We start from the raw sequence: 16869 nt of genomic DNA, 5'->3' as shown, positions 1-16869 counted from the left end.
GCAGCACTACAGCAAAGGGTCCCAGGTCCCAGCCTGTCTCAGTAAGCCTTCCCACATTGACAAGTGTACAATTTTCACCACACTCTGGCCAGCAATGAATATTAGAACTCATTAAATTTTTCACTGTGTCAGGTGGACATAACATGGAATCTTAACAATTAATTGTATGTTTTGTTTCTAAAGAAAACTGCACTTTTATGTGCGATTTCCCTCTGCACAGCCTGCTCATAGGTATAACCGCCCATGCCCCTTTTATTAACAAAAATTCATTTCCAGTGATTTGGTGAGAATATCCACAGAGAAGTTCTACATCTGTGCTGGGAGGCTTTGCTGGTATGAGAAACGCTCAGCCTGCGTGGCTGGAGCTCTGCTCTGCGTGAGCCGTGAGCCAGGCCCCTGGTGAATGCCACTGCTGTCTTTGCTTTCTTTTCTGATGCTGGGTCTGATGGCCCAGCTTGATGGGGCTGAGCACCAGCCATCTGGAGTCAGTGAGGAATTACTGCCGAGAGTCACCCTGGGGTCATGTCGCCCTCTACACCCCCCCAACCTCTGCCTCTTCCCCGAAGAAATAAAGGGTTGGATTTCACTGTAATGTGACCCAGAGATGAAAACTGCTGCTGAGGCTAAACCCCTAGAGTGACAGCTGGCAAAGAAAGAAGCATCCTTCTTGCTGGAGGCCGGTAAGCCCAGGGCAACAGTGGGTGAGCCACTGCAGTGCCAGGAGGGCGTCACCTCCGGGGAGGGACAGCCCCCAACCCCCGGGTTTGGCCACACAGGGACTCGATGGAGGATGGCACAGGAAGGTCATTAAACAATTATGACCAGGTCAGTAGCATCCTAAAGTTTACTCTTGTTTATTCTGCAGTGACCTCTGGGTTGTTAGATATATGTTTACCTTTTGCTACTCTATTGATGGAGGTAAATGTAATTTTTTTAAAAGTATATATTCAAGTAAAACGTTAGTGTCTTTTCCAGGATGTACAGAGGATGCTACAGATTTCGAATCAAGAGAGAGCATTTGCCTTCTGTCATGCATGCGTTCTTTGACGGGGATGAGAGAATTAAATGTATAATATATATACATAAGAGACCAACATTTAGAACTGATAGAATTAAAGTCACTTTCATATTACCTCTCCATTGTCCTAGATTCGTAGGAAAAAAGCAGTAGAGAGAGAATTTTATTCTGATTATTGGGTTGGGAGGGATGAGTTAACAAATACTGTTCTAGAAGAAAAGGTAAGAATGTCTCTTTAGGATATAAGGACAGAACAGACTCAGAATCAGCAGACAAAGGAGGACTCTCTTTAAGATGGGGAAGGCCACAGTGAACTATTAGTGTAAGTGACATGGCTTGTACAGCCAGACATCACTCTATAACATTCATGGAATTCTGTTTTATTACTTTCCCAAAATAAAAGAGAAGAAAAATTTCTGTTAGTTTTCCTGTAGTCAGAATAATTCGTTTTTCTAAAACTTGAATTACAGAAATAACATTTAGAGACTGAGTTATTAGCAACTAAAAACATTTCTCCTAGAAATGGCTGAATATGTGAAATATACAGTGTCACTGAAAGTATTTTTTTATAAATAGAATATTAAATTGAAAGTGATTATCAAGGACTAAATGATGTTCTGGTTTCATAGGTTTTTAAATATTTTTGAACCAAATACTTTTCACATAATGAACTTTAATTTACTGTCCGTGTCCAGCATATTTAAATACCAGGCTGTGTAGATATTAACATTTATCACCCACCAGGAATATGTTCACTTATCACCTCACAGCTTACTGTAAATATTTCTTGTATTCTTGAGTAAGTCTACATGTGCTGAATCCATAATGCTACTCATTCACTACATTTATAGCTTCCCCTCACTCGTTCTTGCTTCTAATTACTTCTAATTAACACTTTACTAAAAACAAACAAGCAACACTGACCAAACCTTAAAAATAAAAAAGAACTGTGCTAATGGTTTCCCTTTCTCCTAGTTTTTTGTTACCTTCCTTGTTACGCATATTAACTTTACATTAATTCAAGATATAGAACCATCACCCAAAGAATTAAGATGCCTGGCTGTAGTATATATATGTATATGGAATTTTCATTGCTATTTAGGAAAATAATTACACCTATTGTAATAAAGAACAAAAAGGACTTTTTAAAGAATTTGACACTGAATCATTCTAATGTTCTACTATTATTTTCCTACTAGTCCTAGTTACTTGTTTGCTACATTAATATTGTATTGAAATAGAGTAAGTTTGGGGGGTTATATTTTTAGTATGAATTTTAAATCTGTATGAGCAAAATATTTAGAACTGTGATGTTTTACTGTGTAAAAGAATATAATTACAGATAATGGTTGATTAATAGGCACAAATAACTAAATAATCTCAAATAGTATACATACATACAATTACCCCGATTTAAATTTAAATCAAAGGACACCAATTCTCAAATATAAAACTGTAGTATTTTTGTAAAAAAAAATTACTATTAAAGTAAATATTTACCTCTAAGAAACGGTGTTTCATGGTGGGGAGGAGGGGTTCTGCCTTACATGATGTATCTCTGTACTATTTAATTTTCTTCAGTGAGAATGTATTCTTTTATTACTTATCTAACTTCTTTAAAGTTTTAAATAAAGCAGTCATATAATTCCATTACAGGGAATTTAGGAAATAAAGAAAAATCTTTTCTAATCCTATCACTAATTCCCCCCAGCCCATCATTAATACTTATCATTAGCATTTTGGTCTTTTTTTTAAATTTAAATATATGTTAATCATTCTCTTTATGATTTCAGGAAATTAAATGAAGTTGGCAGAGTAAATTAAATGCATATGCATTACCTGATGTTTTCCCATAATGTCCTTCCAACAATTTGATTGGACCAGACCCCCCAGCTCTTGGGTCAGTGAGAGTGTACATGTGTTGTCCATGCAACTTAAGAAAATCAGATTCAAACTGAAAACACCACAGTATTAAATATATATATATATATATGTAAATAGAACTTAGCAGAGTCTTGTTTCTTACTATGTCATTTATTCCACATATGTTGCATTATTTATAAATCACGTTAAAGTAAAACCACCCTTGTAATTTCACATGCATCCTATGTCCTTGGTTCTACCTTCTAAGTGTTGCTTAACTTGGGCATAAAGGTGAACTTTTTTATTTATGTTCCTAATGTGAACAGAAGAGGTTACTTTATACCTCCTCACGCATGTGCACCTGTCTTTTACAGAGATAAGGAGGATATTTGTTTAATTCTGAAAGATGAGCAGCGACATAATTAAGTGCCTCTTCTGATGGATGACGTGGTCGTGGATTCTGCCTTCTTCTTACCCTGCCAATGGCTTCTCCCTGCAGCTGACTCTCAAATGTCTTAGTCTCTGACTGTTAATAATTAATGGGGACTGTTAGTGTGTGATGGGATGTGAAGCTGCCTTATTCACATGTATAACCACTTACACACTAAGCCCTTTTTTGATACCCCTTTCCAAAAATGCATAGCCAAAAAAAAAAAAAAAAAACCAGTAATCTCCATTCAGACACAGCAGTCTTGTATTGGTGTTTCAGGAAGGATGCAGATTGTGCGTGACACTCATGAAATCCACTTAACGTGGATTTTCAGAATGGTTGCCTTTGAAATAGTCATGGCTTAGAGTGAGCTGTAAAGACCCTGGATGGTATCAAGGGGCTTTACTGTAAGCAGCTTGTCTTTTCCTTTCTCCAGAGCAGGACTTTTCTGGGCTGGTGGTGGAGCTCGTTCAGTATGCCATATGGCAGGCCTTCCATTTAGGGTATGTCATTCTGATTCACTTCTCCCAATATTTTGTTATGAAAAATTCCAAACATACAATGAAACTGAAAGAACTGAACCATGTACATCCATATACCCACCACCTAGATTTTACCATTAACATTTTCTAAAATTGCTCTCATTTCTGTCTGTTCTTCTATCCATCCATCAATCCATTATTTTTAATGCATTTCAAAGTAAATTGGAAATATCTGTACTTTTCACCCTCAAGTGCTTCAGTATTCATATTATTGACTATAGTTCAATATTATTTATAATTTTTTAGGTAAAGTTTATATAAAGTAAAATGCACATATCTTCATTAGACTATTTGATAAGTTTTAACAAATACCAACACCTGTGTACTAAAAACATCATCAAGATAAAGAACCATCACCCAAACAATTTCCTCATACCCCTCCGCTGGTAAACTTCATGACTGTCCCCACCCTCAGGAACCACTGTTCTGATTTTTTTCCCACCACTGATTAGAACAGAATATAAATGGGATCATTTTGTGCAGTCATTCTTTCACTCTGCATTGTGTTTTGAGATTCCCATCAGTCATTTCATGAATCAGTAATTTATTCCTTTTGATTGCTGAGTAGATACTATACCACAGTAGTTATTTATTCATTCTCCTGTTGATGGACACCTTTGCTATTTACAGTTTGGAAATACCATGAATAAAGTTGCCATGAACATTCTTGGATATATTTTTTACACATATTTTTCTTGGGTAAATACCTAAGAATAGAATAAGTGAGTCATAGGGTACATATATACTTAGTTTCATAAGAAACCACCAGACTTGTTTCCAAAGTGGTTGTACCATTTTAGACACAACCAATAAGGTATGAATGTTCTCATTGCTCCATATCCTCACCAAGTATTGTCAGTATTTTTAAATTTTAGTGATTTTGGTGGGAGTGTAGTGGTGTTTAACTTGCATTTCCCTAATGAGCTTTTAGAATATCTTCTGTTCAAATCTTTGCTCATTTTTAACTGGGTCGTTTGTCCTTTATTACTGAGTTATAGGAGTTCTTTCTATTTTCTGAATACCATTCCTTTTTTGGATATATATTTTGCAAATATTTTCTTCCAGTATGTAACTTGCCTACTCGTTTTCAAATAGTAAATAGTTTTTAAATGGTAGATCAACCTTCTGATGAGCAGAAGTTTTAATTTTTGTTAAAGTCTAATTTAGGAATTTTTTTCTTTTCATGATTATTACTTTCTGTGTCCCATCTAAGGAAGCTTTGCCTACTCTCAAGTCATAAAAATATTCTCCTGTAATTTTTTTTCCTAGAAGCGCTACAATTTTAACCTTTATGTTTAAATCCATGATCCATCTCAAAGTAATTTTTGTGTGTGGTGAGAAGTAGGGGTCTGAGTCTCTTTTTATTCAATGGATGTGCAGTTGTTCCAGCACCATTTATTGAAAAGATTTTTGCATTTCTTATTGTGTTGGCACCCTTTATCAAAAATTAATTGGGTGTACAAGTATGGGTCTATTTCTCAACTTTCTATTCTGTTCCACAGATCTATTACCACACTGCCTTGATTATTATAGTTTTATAGTAAGACTTGAAATCAGGTAGTATATGTCCTCCAACTCTTCTTTTTCAAGATTGCTTGGGATATTATAAGTCCTTTGAATTTTCATACAAATTTGAGGATCAGATTGTCAATTTTTACCCCCAAAAAAGCCTATGGGAATTATGGTAGGGATTACATTGAATCTATAGATAAAATTGGGGAGAATTGACATCTTAACAATATTGATTCTTCTGATCCATGAACATGAGATTTCTTTCCATTTATATAGGTCTTGTTTAATTTCTCTCAGCAGTGTTTTATAGCTTTCAGGGTATAGATCTTGTCCATCTTTTTAAAAATTTATTTCTAAGCATGTAATTTTTATGCTATTGAAAATAAATTAAAAAAATATATTTCCAAATGTTAGCTGCTATAATGTGATTTGCTTTTGTGATGTCAATGTTTGGAAGCCAACCTTCCTCAGCATTTACATTTTTACATTAAAAAAAACCTGTTTTTTTATCCCTTCAAAGAGGTAGCAAAGAGATGGAGTGGGTTTAGCCCCAACCTCAGAGCTGGTGAACCAAACTTCAGTCCCAGTTTACCTCTTACAAGCTGTGTGAACTTGGCCAAGAATGATAGAATTCTGTCCCCGTTTCTGCTGTCACTCAACACAATCAAAATTTAACTCCTCATTCATTGCAGTCTTTTCTGTAATATCTGTAGAGATAAAACTTTTAACTCTGGTTCACTAACACATTTGAAAATCTGGTAGAAGCCTTAAATTTTCTCCCCAGAGAAATGTATACACACACACACACACACACACACACACACACACACAGATTTCTGTGTGCAACTTTAGGATGTGTAGGAAGTCTCTGAAGCCTTTTGGGATCCACAGACCTCCTAATTATGAAGCCTTCTAGAGTGGGAGCTCTAAGGGCTGACTGCTTTCACTTCTGCGTCTTCAGACCCAGCACAGTATGGAATGAGGGCTGCCATTCTAAGTCCCATGCCTTTGTGGAGTTTTCTAGGCAGAGAGGGTCTAGATTTCCACACCCACAGGATTTGACCTGCCTTTCTTCCTCCACTAGATACCATATCCCTCTGAGGGATATAGCAGTGGGACAGTTTGGTGGGCTACCAGCTCTCCCACCAAAGCCCTTGCTTCTCTGTTGCTGTTGGTAAGGTCAGCCTGGCAGTTCCCTGCCAAGCAGCTGCCCCGGGTGCCCTGGACCCGCTCGCTCCAGGCCATTGTCTAGCTGCAGAATCTTCCCCAAGCTGTGTTCAGCTTCCCCGTGCCTTCACAGATGGCCCCATGCAGGAAGGGCCTCCAGCAGGGTGCAGGTGCCAAAGTCTGCTGTACCTGGTGACATTGGCAGCATTTCAGGGCAACCCCTTTCTCTTGCTAAAGCCTCCAGATTTATGTCTTGGAGAGCACATCCCACTCTCCTCTCTGATGATTCCTACAAGCAGTGCTGGCAGTGGAGGTCATGCTATGTGTGTGCTTCTGTCCACCCAGGTGCCGGGGACATGGGCAGCAAACTATCCATGCCAGGTGGCGACACCACAGCACGGAGCCCCAGGACGGAAGGCATTCATGCCGCATACAAGCGAGGAGACGCCAGCAGAGCCCAGCACCTTCTCAGAGAAGCTTGTGATGAGAGCACGTCCCAGCTGGAAAAGGTAAGGTCAATGCCAGCCCCTCTGGCCAGAACTGGGGACCCAGGTTGGGCGAAGGTTACCACTAAAGTTGTTTTCTTGTTATCATTATAATCATAATGAGGATTTCTATTGTGTTCTGAATACCTTGTTTCTCATGTAAACTTATGGGTGCCAGTCCTTTCGAGTGGACTTCTCAGCCTGTCATCACCTAAGCACACTGCTCCTGCCTTCCCAGGGGACAGGGAGAGGGTCACAGAAATATAAAGGACAAAGTGGCAATCTGAAGGTTTAACTTAATATATTCTTTTACACTTTTTTCCACTATAAAAATAGCACATGCTCAAAAAAGAAAATTTTTTAAATACATAAAAGTAAAGAAAAAAAGAACAAAAAAGTAATCATATTCCTAATCCATCCAAACAATCCCACTTAGCATTTTTGGTATACTCTCTTCCAGCCTGCTGATCTGAACATTCATTTTGTCGTTGTTATTGTTTCTAATATAGATACAAGCCTATTTATGTATAGTTTTGCATACTGCTTTTTCTCACATAATATTATATGAACAATTTTCTGTATAAGTTCCTTATGAGCGTCACCTTCAATGGCTACATGACATTCCATCTAGTAGAGACAGTGTCACTTACCTGGCTATTCCTTTTGGTTAGATATTTGTATTGTTTCTAATTTTTTACTACTATAAATCATGCTGTATTGAATGTTTTTTGCCTAATCCTTTTCCTATTGTCAATATATTTTCTCAGCCTAGGTTAACAAGAATTGAGAATGTGGGTATGAGCAATTTTTAAATTTTAAAACACATGCCAAACTTTTCCAAAAAGCTTGTGGAAATCAACCCTCTTGCCCACCTACAGCTTGAGAAGACCATTGCCACATTCTGGTCCTTGTGGGAAATTCTTATTGGCTGTCAACCGTGGAAGCACTTTACTGATGTTTTGTGTGCAATACTTTGATTAGAACAGGTTTAATGTCTCCATATAATTAACAGTTGGAAATAACTCAATTACTAAACCTGTTCTCAAAATTGTAAGAGAATTTTTGGGGGGAATTGGCAAGTACATGTGCTTGAGAATTATTGAGAGGAGGGCATTTTTGATTCCTCCCATTATGAATTCACAGCATATATGGCCAAAGGCCTCTCTTCTTATGGGGAGAACTGGGATGCACACATGAGCAGGTCAGACTTGTTGGCCCCTTGGGTTGGCACTGGGTGGCCTCCCACAAGGAGGGCTGTTCAGCAGACAGCCTGGAGTCTGTGCCTCCCTCTGCCCGTGTTAGTAGTCTTCCCTGGTTGTGATATCATGCCCATGCATTCATGGGTTGGCCGACTCACAAATTCATTAGCATGGCTGCCCTCTGTGAGCTGGGTTCCTTATACCCACTTCCCTCAATGCCTGCCATGAAGGAGATTAAGGGGAGTTGTAATGATCCCCATTTTATTATGAGGGAACTGGAGTACAGTGCTGTCAAGGCACTTGTCCAAAGACATATAGGTGGTAAGTGGCAGAGCCAGGATTCAACGTGGCATGTCCGTTTGGCACCAACATCAGTGTCCTGTGCCTGACTCTTCAGTGGAGAACCAGCATGACACTGGACCGAGGAACCCACAGTCTAGCAGAGGAGCCAGAGACATGGGGGTGGGGACACACAAATACAAGATGGCTTTTGGGGGACAATGGAATAGTCTAGCTCTTGCTGGTGGTGATTGTGATTGAGTTATACCTAGTCAAAATTCATCAAAGTGCACTAAAAAGGGTGAATTTACTATGTATAAATTATATCTTAAGAAACCTGACTTTAAAGCAATACAGAAGAGCATGTGTTCAGGCTCAAATGACCTGTGTGGCAAGATGAATAAGTGTCCATTCAAGGTACTGCAGCCTGGGTGAGAGAACCGAAAAGGCTTTAGCTATGCAGAGACGGTGACAGAGGCCTCCCAGTGCAGGGGACACTGTGAGCAAGGAGATGGGGCATGTGCTGACCTTTGACTGAGAAAAAGACCAGGCTTCCTGTGAGAAGAGAGCTCTCAGAGGCACAAACCTAAGGCACAGGACAGCAGCTCTGGCTTGCACATTCAAATAACATGAAGAATTTTGATACCTGCCTGAGATATCTTTCATGATGCTGTTCCAAATAAAATATGAGACATTCATAAGATCAAATTTTCTAGTAGTCACATTAAAAATGTAAACAGAAACAGGTAGAATTTTAATAATCTGTTTTATTTAACCAGCATATATTAAAGATCATCATTTCAACATGTAATCAGTATAAAAATTATTGACAAGATAGTTTACCCTTTCCATACTAGGTCTTTGAAATCCCATGTGATTTTACACTTTAAGCACATCTCACTTTGCATGAGCCACGTTTCAAGCCTCGTCAGCCACATGTGGCTGGTGCTGCCGTCCTGGGCAGCACAGCTCCAGTCTTGCCCATGGACTTCGTGAAGCGTTTAGAGTCAATTTTCTTGGCAGTTCCCAGCAGCACTCGTCTTGCTGACATCCTGCCCCTGTTCTGTTTTGACCAGGGCCAGCTCCTGAGCATCTCTGCGGCCTATGGGGATCTGGAGACCGTCCGGTATCTTCTCACCGAGAGACTGGTGGAGCTGCCAACGGAGCCCACCGACGACAACCCAGCCGTGGTGGCAGCACAGTTTGGGCACACTGATGTTGTGCAGGAGTTACTCGAGTCTTTGCCAGGTAAATCCCAGAGCATGAGCTCTTCACCACCTCTCAGGGACCCTCTTTTCTTAGGAACCAGGCAGGCATTTGGGGGGGGCTGCACTTCAAAATGTTTATGTCTTCACACTGTTTACCAGTCATGAGATCCAGAAATCTGGGAGTATCCTTTAAAGCAGTTTTAGGTTCACAGAAGAACTGATGAACAAGTACCGAGAATTCTCATATACCACCTCCCACAGTTTCCCTATTATTTGCGTTTTGTGTGAGAGTGGTACAGTTGTTAAAATTGATGAACCAACCAATATTGACACATTATTACTAATTGAAGCCCATAGTTGACATTAGGGTTGTATATCTATGGCTTTTGACAAATGTGTAATGACATATTTCCACCATTATTGCATCATACAGAATTGTTTCACTGCCCTAATAATCATCTGTGTTCTACCTATTCATCCCTCTCTCTCCCAACCCCTGGCAGCCACTGATCCCTTTACTGTCTCCATAGTTTTGCCTTTTCCAGAATGACATATAGTTGGATTCATACAGTACATAGCCTTTTCAGATTGACTACTTCCACTTAGCAATATGCATTCAAGTTTCCTCCATGTCTTTTCATGACTTGAGAGCTCATATATATATTTTTTTATTACTGAGTAACATTACATTGTCTGGATGTACCATGCTATGTTGCTTTTTTAAATAACAAGTTAATTTTTTCTCTGGTGGACTCAAGGTGTCCTGGTCTCCTTTGATTTCCCATGATGGCCTTGGATCTGTGACACTGATCCAGGCATCACTGCAGCTATAGGCTGAGGCATTGCCTTAGCAGTGGTCTTGGGAGTTAGGATTTTGTGAGGGAGTGGGGCCAGCTTCATGGGTATGTGACAGTGCAGTCACACAGGGCCCTGCACTTAGAAGGGCCCCGCACTTAGAAGGGCCCCACTCTTGGTTTAACACTCTGCAGTTGCCCTCTTGAAATTTTTTTTTAAAGATTTTTTTTTTGATGTGGACCATTTTTAAAGTCTTTATTGAATTTGTTACAATATTGCTTCTGTTTTATGTTTTGGTTTTTTGGCCATGAGGCATGTGGGATCTTAGCTCCCCAACCAGGGATCAAACCCACACCCCCTGCATTGGAAGGCGAAGTCTTAACCACTGGACTGCCAGGGAAGTCCCAGCCCTCTTGAAATTTTTAATAATTTTTAAACAAGGGACCCCATTTTTTTTGTTTTTTCTGGCTGCGTTGGGTCTTCGTTGCTGCGCGCAGGCTTTCTCTAGGTGTGGCGAGCGGGGGCTATTCTTCATTGTGGTGCATGGGCTTTTCATTGCAGTGGCTTCTCTTGTTGCAGTGCATGGGCTCTAGGCCCGCAGGTTTCAGTAGTTGCAGCACGTGGTCTCAGTAGCTGCAGCACGCGGGCCCTAGAGCATGTGGGCTTCAGTAGTTGCGGTGCATGGGCTCTGTAGTTGCGGCATGTGGGCTCTAGGGCGTGTGGGCTCTAGGGCGTGTGGGCTTCAGTAGTTGTGGCGTGCGGGCTCAGTAGTTGTGGCTCGCAGGCTCTAGAGCGCAGTCTCAGTAGTTGTGGCGCATGGGCTTAGTTGCTCCACGGCATGTGGGATCTTCCAGGACCAAGGATTGGACCCATGTCCCCTGCATTGGCAGGTGGATTCTTAACCACTGCACCACCAGGGAAGTCCAAGGGATCCCATTTTTAAGTTTTGCATGGGACCCCACAATTATGCAGTACTACTGTTAGGGGATGTCCAACTATGTGCTTTGAGGTAGATTTGTGCTCAGATTTGATTCCAAGCTGGCATGCCTCTCCTGTGCCTGGAAGCAGAATGAGTTTATGAACAGAAATCAGGGCACTGTTAGGGCCCATAGATGCTGTTTGGGTCGAGCAAGGTATAGGAGGGCAGGAAGGAGCCCCCAAGGAGCCAAAGCTGATTCCCTTTCCTCGGGGATCTCCAAGAGTAGCTCTGTTCTAGTCCCAAAGAGTCTATGCCAGCTGACTCACTCATCTCGTTGGACAGCTTACATTTATTGAGCATTTTCCAAGTACTGGACACACTGCAGAACTTGATAGACACAGAGGCTTTTTGAAAAGGTGATCCCAGTCCTTTAGTAGGACCTGGTCAAGCAGAGGAAATTGAGGCAGAAAGGTGTAACCAGGCGAAGGTTGAAATATTTACACAGTGGTTTGCAAGCACACATCAGGGAATGGTCTTGTCTGGGTGCAGGCTGGAGTCTTCAGAGGGAGCTGACATCTGAGCCAGGCTTTGCAGGCTAAGTAGGAGTTTACTTGGCAGATTAGCAAGGGAAGAGCCTGGTTTGCCTGCTTTTGCAAAGCAGGGAGCTTGGGTGGACCTGGGCATGTTCTCAGCTGCTCCCAGGGGTGTCCTGTCTTTAACTCAACTTAGGACAGAGCTGCTGAGGACTGAAGGAGTCCAGAGCATTGTGCTGGGCCCTGTGGGGAGTACAGAGGTGGGCAAAATAGTTTGTGTTCTCTGGGAATTACCAGCCTGTAGGGAAGGCAGCCACTGTCGGGAGTAAGGTAAGACAAGAGGCAGCTAGAGAATGAAGGCAGGGTTCAAGAAGAGGAGGGAGGAGAGGTCCATGGGGTGTGGGTACATCGTTGTGTAATTATGAACATCATTTGAAGGACATCATTATGTAATTCCTGGTCTTGTAGCTGAGCAGGGCTGAAGAGAAGGAGGAGGTGGAAAGATGGGCTCTATGAGTGTTGCTGGATTTGGGCCTCATAGAATACATGCAGGGGTTTGTATGGTTAAGAGAGCACCCTTTGGTTTTAGATAAAGCAGAACTTAAGGCTTGACTTTGCCATTTACCAACTGTGGGACCCTCAGCAAGTTCCCAAGTCTCCCTGAGCTTCGGTTTCCTCATATTAAAATTATGACTGTGAAATACAGGGCCTGCCTCCTAAGACTGACACACTTACATCCTCAACAGAAGTTAGCAGCATGACGACTGCACTTCTCATAGCTAGATATCTGGTAGTAATGGAGAGGGATAATTTGTTTTCTGTTCATATACCTCCTCCTTTGAATTGTTCATTTTAGTTATCAGTTGAGGGCAAAGAAGGGACATTTATTTAGCACCTGCTGCCGCCCAGGCATGATGCCGGGTACCTTATGTGTTGGGTTTTAATTCTTGCCTTCTCTGCCTCACCCCTATTTCCTGGTCAGTTTCCTATCACAGAGGGAGGGTCACTCTCTCCAGGCTTCAGAGCACTTTGATTCCTGAGGACTTTCCGCCTCTGGAAGTGAGACAGTGTTATGATGCAATTGGGAAGCGTCCATGTGGAGGATGAGATCGTTTTTCCATGGCAGCTAGATCCAAAAGACATTGCACTACTTTGAACTTGAAGATATTGTAACATTTCAGCCCACGCTCTCTCTGTTCATTCAGTGTGTTAAGTGTTATTTTATCCTGGAATTAAGTAGGCAGTTCTTTCAGGGAGTAATTCTCTAAGTTTTAGGCTGATCTATTTTTTTCATCAAAGTATTTTTTTAACTTATGAAAGTAATATATGTATATTACAGATAATTTGGAAATGCAGAAAAGTGTTATTCCTCTAAGAACATAATGACATATCATAATGAGTTATGTCAGGCACTTGACAGAGGTTATGACAATTTATTGAGTCAGGCACTTGACATACACTATGTCATGTAATCCTCACATTAAACTTGGGAGGTGGGTTGTTATTATTCCCATTTTACTGATGGGTAAACTGAGTCACAAAGAGAATAAGAAATTTGCCCAAGATGACACAGCTGAAATATTTTTTTTTAAATCTTTATTTTTGAGGTCAGATAAATTCACTATGTTTCTTTAAAATATTTATTTATTTATTTATTTATTTGGTGGCACCAGGTCTTAGTTGTGGCAAGCGGGCTCCTTAGTTGTAGCATGCAAACTCTTAGCTGCAGCACACATGTGGGATCTAGTTCCCTGACCAGAGATCGAACCCAGGCCCTCTGCATTGGGAGTGCAGAATCTTATCCACTGTGCCACTGGGGAAGCTGAAGAATTTTAATCCTCAACTGCCTATCTCCAAAACCCATATCCCTAGGTGTGATGCTGCTCTAGGGATGAGGTCAGGACTGGGGATGAGGAAGATAGTAAGGGGATGCTCACAATCCCACTACCCAGAGATAATTCTGCAGCACTGAAGGTAGTTCTTTCTAGTCTTATTTCCATTGTTAAGATCACACTGTTTTGAATGCTGCTTTTGAATGCTGCTTTTCCTCAGTTGGTGTTATTCGATGAGCAGGTGGGTTATAATGATGTGGGGAAATGTCATATGCAATTCAGAGGGACTATTCCATAGACACTGTCAACTGGATGGAAGCGAATTTCAGCTGGAAATAGGGCCGTGATCGAAGGGGATTTCAGAGCAGGAACAACCAGTCCCTTTAGCCACCCTCTCCCTTTGTCCTGTCATCCCCGCCAGGTCCCTGCAGCCCCCAGCGATTACTGAACTGGATGCTGGCCTTGGCCTGCCAGCGGGGGCACCTGGCGGTGGTGAAGCTCCTGGTCCTGACGCACGGGGCCGACCCAGAGAGTTATGCAGTCAGGAAGAATGAGTTCCCTGTCATCGTGCGCCTGCCACTCTACGCGGCCATCAAGTCAGGTGGGTCCCCAGTCAGTCCGCCCATGAAAACCATCACCCTGTCGAGATGTGGGCCCATCCTTCACACTCAACTTCTGCTCTCCAATGGCCTTTGTGGAGGTTTTCGCAACTCCATTCTTTGCTTCTTCAAAAGGTCTGCCTCTTTCCTCCTTCCCCCTACTCACTCCTGCAAGGGGATTTCAGTGACAGGGACCAACCATGGCAAATGGGACCATCTTAGGAGGCACTTCAAAGGGCAAAGCCCCACAAAAGTTCTGTCACTAACAGGAACCTTCCGGCGTCAAGGGAGGTAATAGAGAAGTTCAACAGCACCAGTGCCCTTTTCATTTTTATTTCACATGTGAGTGTCTGCCCTTTTGGACAACTGTGACACACCCTGCATCCAAATGCCCTTAGCTCTCCACTTTCTGTCCTTTAGGGAATGAAGACATTGCCATATTCCTGCTTCGGCATGGGGCCTTTTTCTGTTCCTACATCTTACTGGACAGTCCTGACCCCAGCAAATATCTCCTCAGGAAGTATTTTGTCGAAGCAAGTGCCTTGCCCAGCAGTTGTCCGGGAAAAATAGTGAGTAGTCACTGTCTGTGGATGAATGGATAAAGAAGAGGTGGTGTATATATACAGTGGAATATTTTTCAGCCATGAGAAAGAAGTGCATCCTTCCATTTGCAACAACATGGATGGACTTTGAGGACATTATGCTGAGTGAAAGAAGTCAGACAGAGAAAGACAAATACTGTATGTTTTCACTTACATGTGGAATCTAAAACAAGCAAACCATAGAAACAGAGTAGATGGTTTGCCAGCGCCTGGGGGGTGGGGCAAATGGGGAGATGTTGGTCATATAGCCAAAGTGTTGGTCACTTCAGCTATAAGTTCCAGAGATCTAATGTGCAGCACTGTGATTACAGCTAATAGCACTGTATTATATACGTGAAAGTTTCCAAGAGAATAAAGCTTAAATGTTCTCACCACAAAAATGAAATAGTAATTAGGTGACATAGTACAGGTGTTAGCTAAGGCTACAAGCGGTAATCATTCTGCAGTATATAAATGTATCAAATCAACAGATCATACATCTTAGCTTATAAAATGTCGTATGTCAATTATTGCTCAATAAAACTGGGAAAAAAACACATACAGGAATTAGTTCTAGTTAGTTTACCATTTTAATAACAAAAATAATATTGCATTGTTTACATTATCTTCAACTTGACTTTTTAAATTTAGCACTCTATCACTGACTCCCCCTAGATCAGTCAATGTGGCTACATCTCATTCTTTTAAATACGTGCCTTAAGTCTAGAGTGAATGTAGCTTAGTTGACTCAGCCCTTTACCTGTTGGTGGACATTTAGATTATTTCTGGTTTCACACTTTCACCAGCTTTACATGGGGGTATCTATCCCCATACTTTGGCCAGCACTAGATGTCCAGGAGCCTTTTAATTTTCATCACTCTGATGGGTAAAAATGGAATCTTAATGTCCACATTTCTATTCTTAATAATATTTTATTTGTTTTAATGTCCACATTTCTATTCTTAATAATATTGAACATCTTTTCATATCATCATCAATTATTTGCATTTCCCTTTATGTGAGTTGCCTGTTACAGTTTGTTGATTATTTTTCTCAAGGATTACTCACCTTTTCCTTCTCGTTTTGGAGAGTCTTTTTGTATGTTAGAGATTTTAAGCCTTTGTTTATCATACATGTTGCCAATATTTTTCCCAATCCATTATTTGTCTTCTGTTATCTTTTGAGATAACAAAGATATAAGAATATATAATCAAATATGTTTGTTTTTTCCTTTATGGCATTTGGGTTATATAAGAAAGTCATTTCCCCCTCGATTTAATATAAATATTCTCCTAGAGTCTTTTATACTATTTTTACTCATTTTTTATATTTTAAGCTTTAATTTTTCTTGTATTTATTTGTATATGTGGTTTGAGGGAGGGAATCTAGCATTCCTCTCTTCTAGGTGGATGATCAGTTATTCCAGCACAATTTTTAAAATAAACTTTGATTTTCCCTCTGAATTGAAATGTCACTAATGCCATTTCCCCCAATATATACCTGTATACATTTTGGGATTCTCTGCACTGGTCCACTGGCCTATTAATCTGTTTCTGTTCAAATGCTATACTGTTTTGATTATAGGCATTTCATTTAAACCTTACAACCTGTTAATGCAAGTTTTCTACTCCTTATTTGCTTTTTTCAAAAATATCTTGACTGTTATCAGACATTCGTTTTTCCATTTTGTGCATTTCGCATGGTGACTCCCATGGCAATTTGTGCTGCGTTTATGTTCTTTGATGGGATTTTATAGTTTTCCTCATAAAGATTTCCTGAACCTATTTTGTTTATTTATTATTGTTTTTGCCACTGTTTGAATGGAATATATATAATTCTTACCCATTTCCAGCCTAATGTTGCTGGTACGAAGGAAAGCTCTTCTGTTTATTTGTTTTACCCAGTCC

The 16869-nt window shown here is 40.7% G+C and overlaps 1 protein-coding gene across 8 annotated transcripts in view; it reads left to right on the top strand.

Annotated features, from left to right (window-relative positions):
* LRRK1 (leucine rich repeat kinase 1) overlaps nt 1-16869 on the top strand; it is a 117983-nt gene that overhangs the window by 34520 nt on the left and 66594 nt on the right. For all 8 annotated transcript variants that reach the window (XM_082450188.1, XM_082450189.1, XM_082450190.1 and 5 more), the window contains exons 3-6: nt 6878-7041; nt 9572-9743; nt 14204-14383; nt 14802-14950. In XM_082450188.1, the coding sequence (XP_082306314.1) occupies nt 6878-7041; nt 9572-9743; nt 14204-14383; nt 14802-14950 (665 nt within the window). The remainder of the gene's footprint in view (nt 1-6877; nt 7042-9571; nt 9744-14203; nt 14384-14801; nt 14951-16869) is intronic.

Source organism: Balaenoptera physalus, assembly GCF_965194825.1.
Source record: "Balaenoptera physalus genome assembly, chromosome: 2".
Classification (NCBI taxonomy): Eukaryota; Metazoa; Chordata; class Mammalia; order Artiodactyla; family Balaenopteridae; genus Balaenoptera; species Balaenoptera physalus.
Note: the sequence above shows the minus strand (reverse complement) of the source record. Positions and strands in the feature narration are given on the sequence as shown.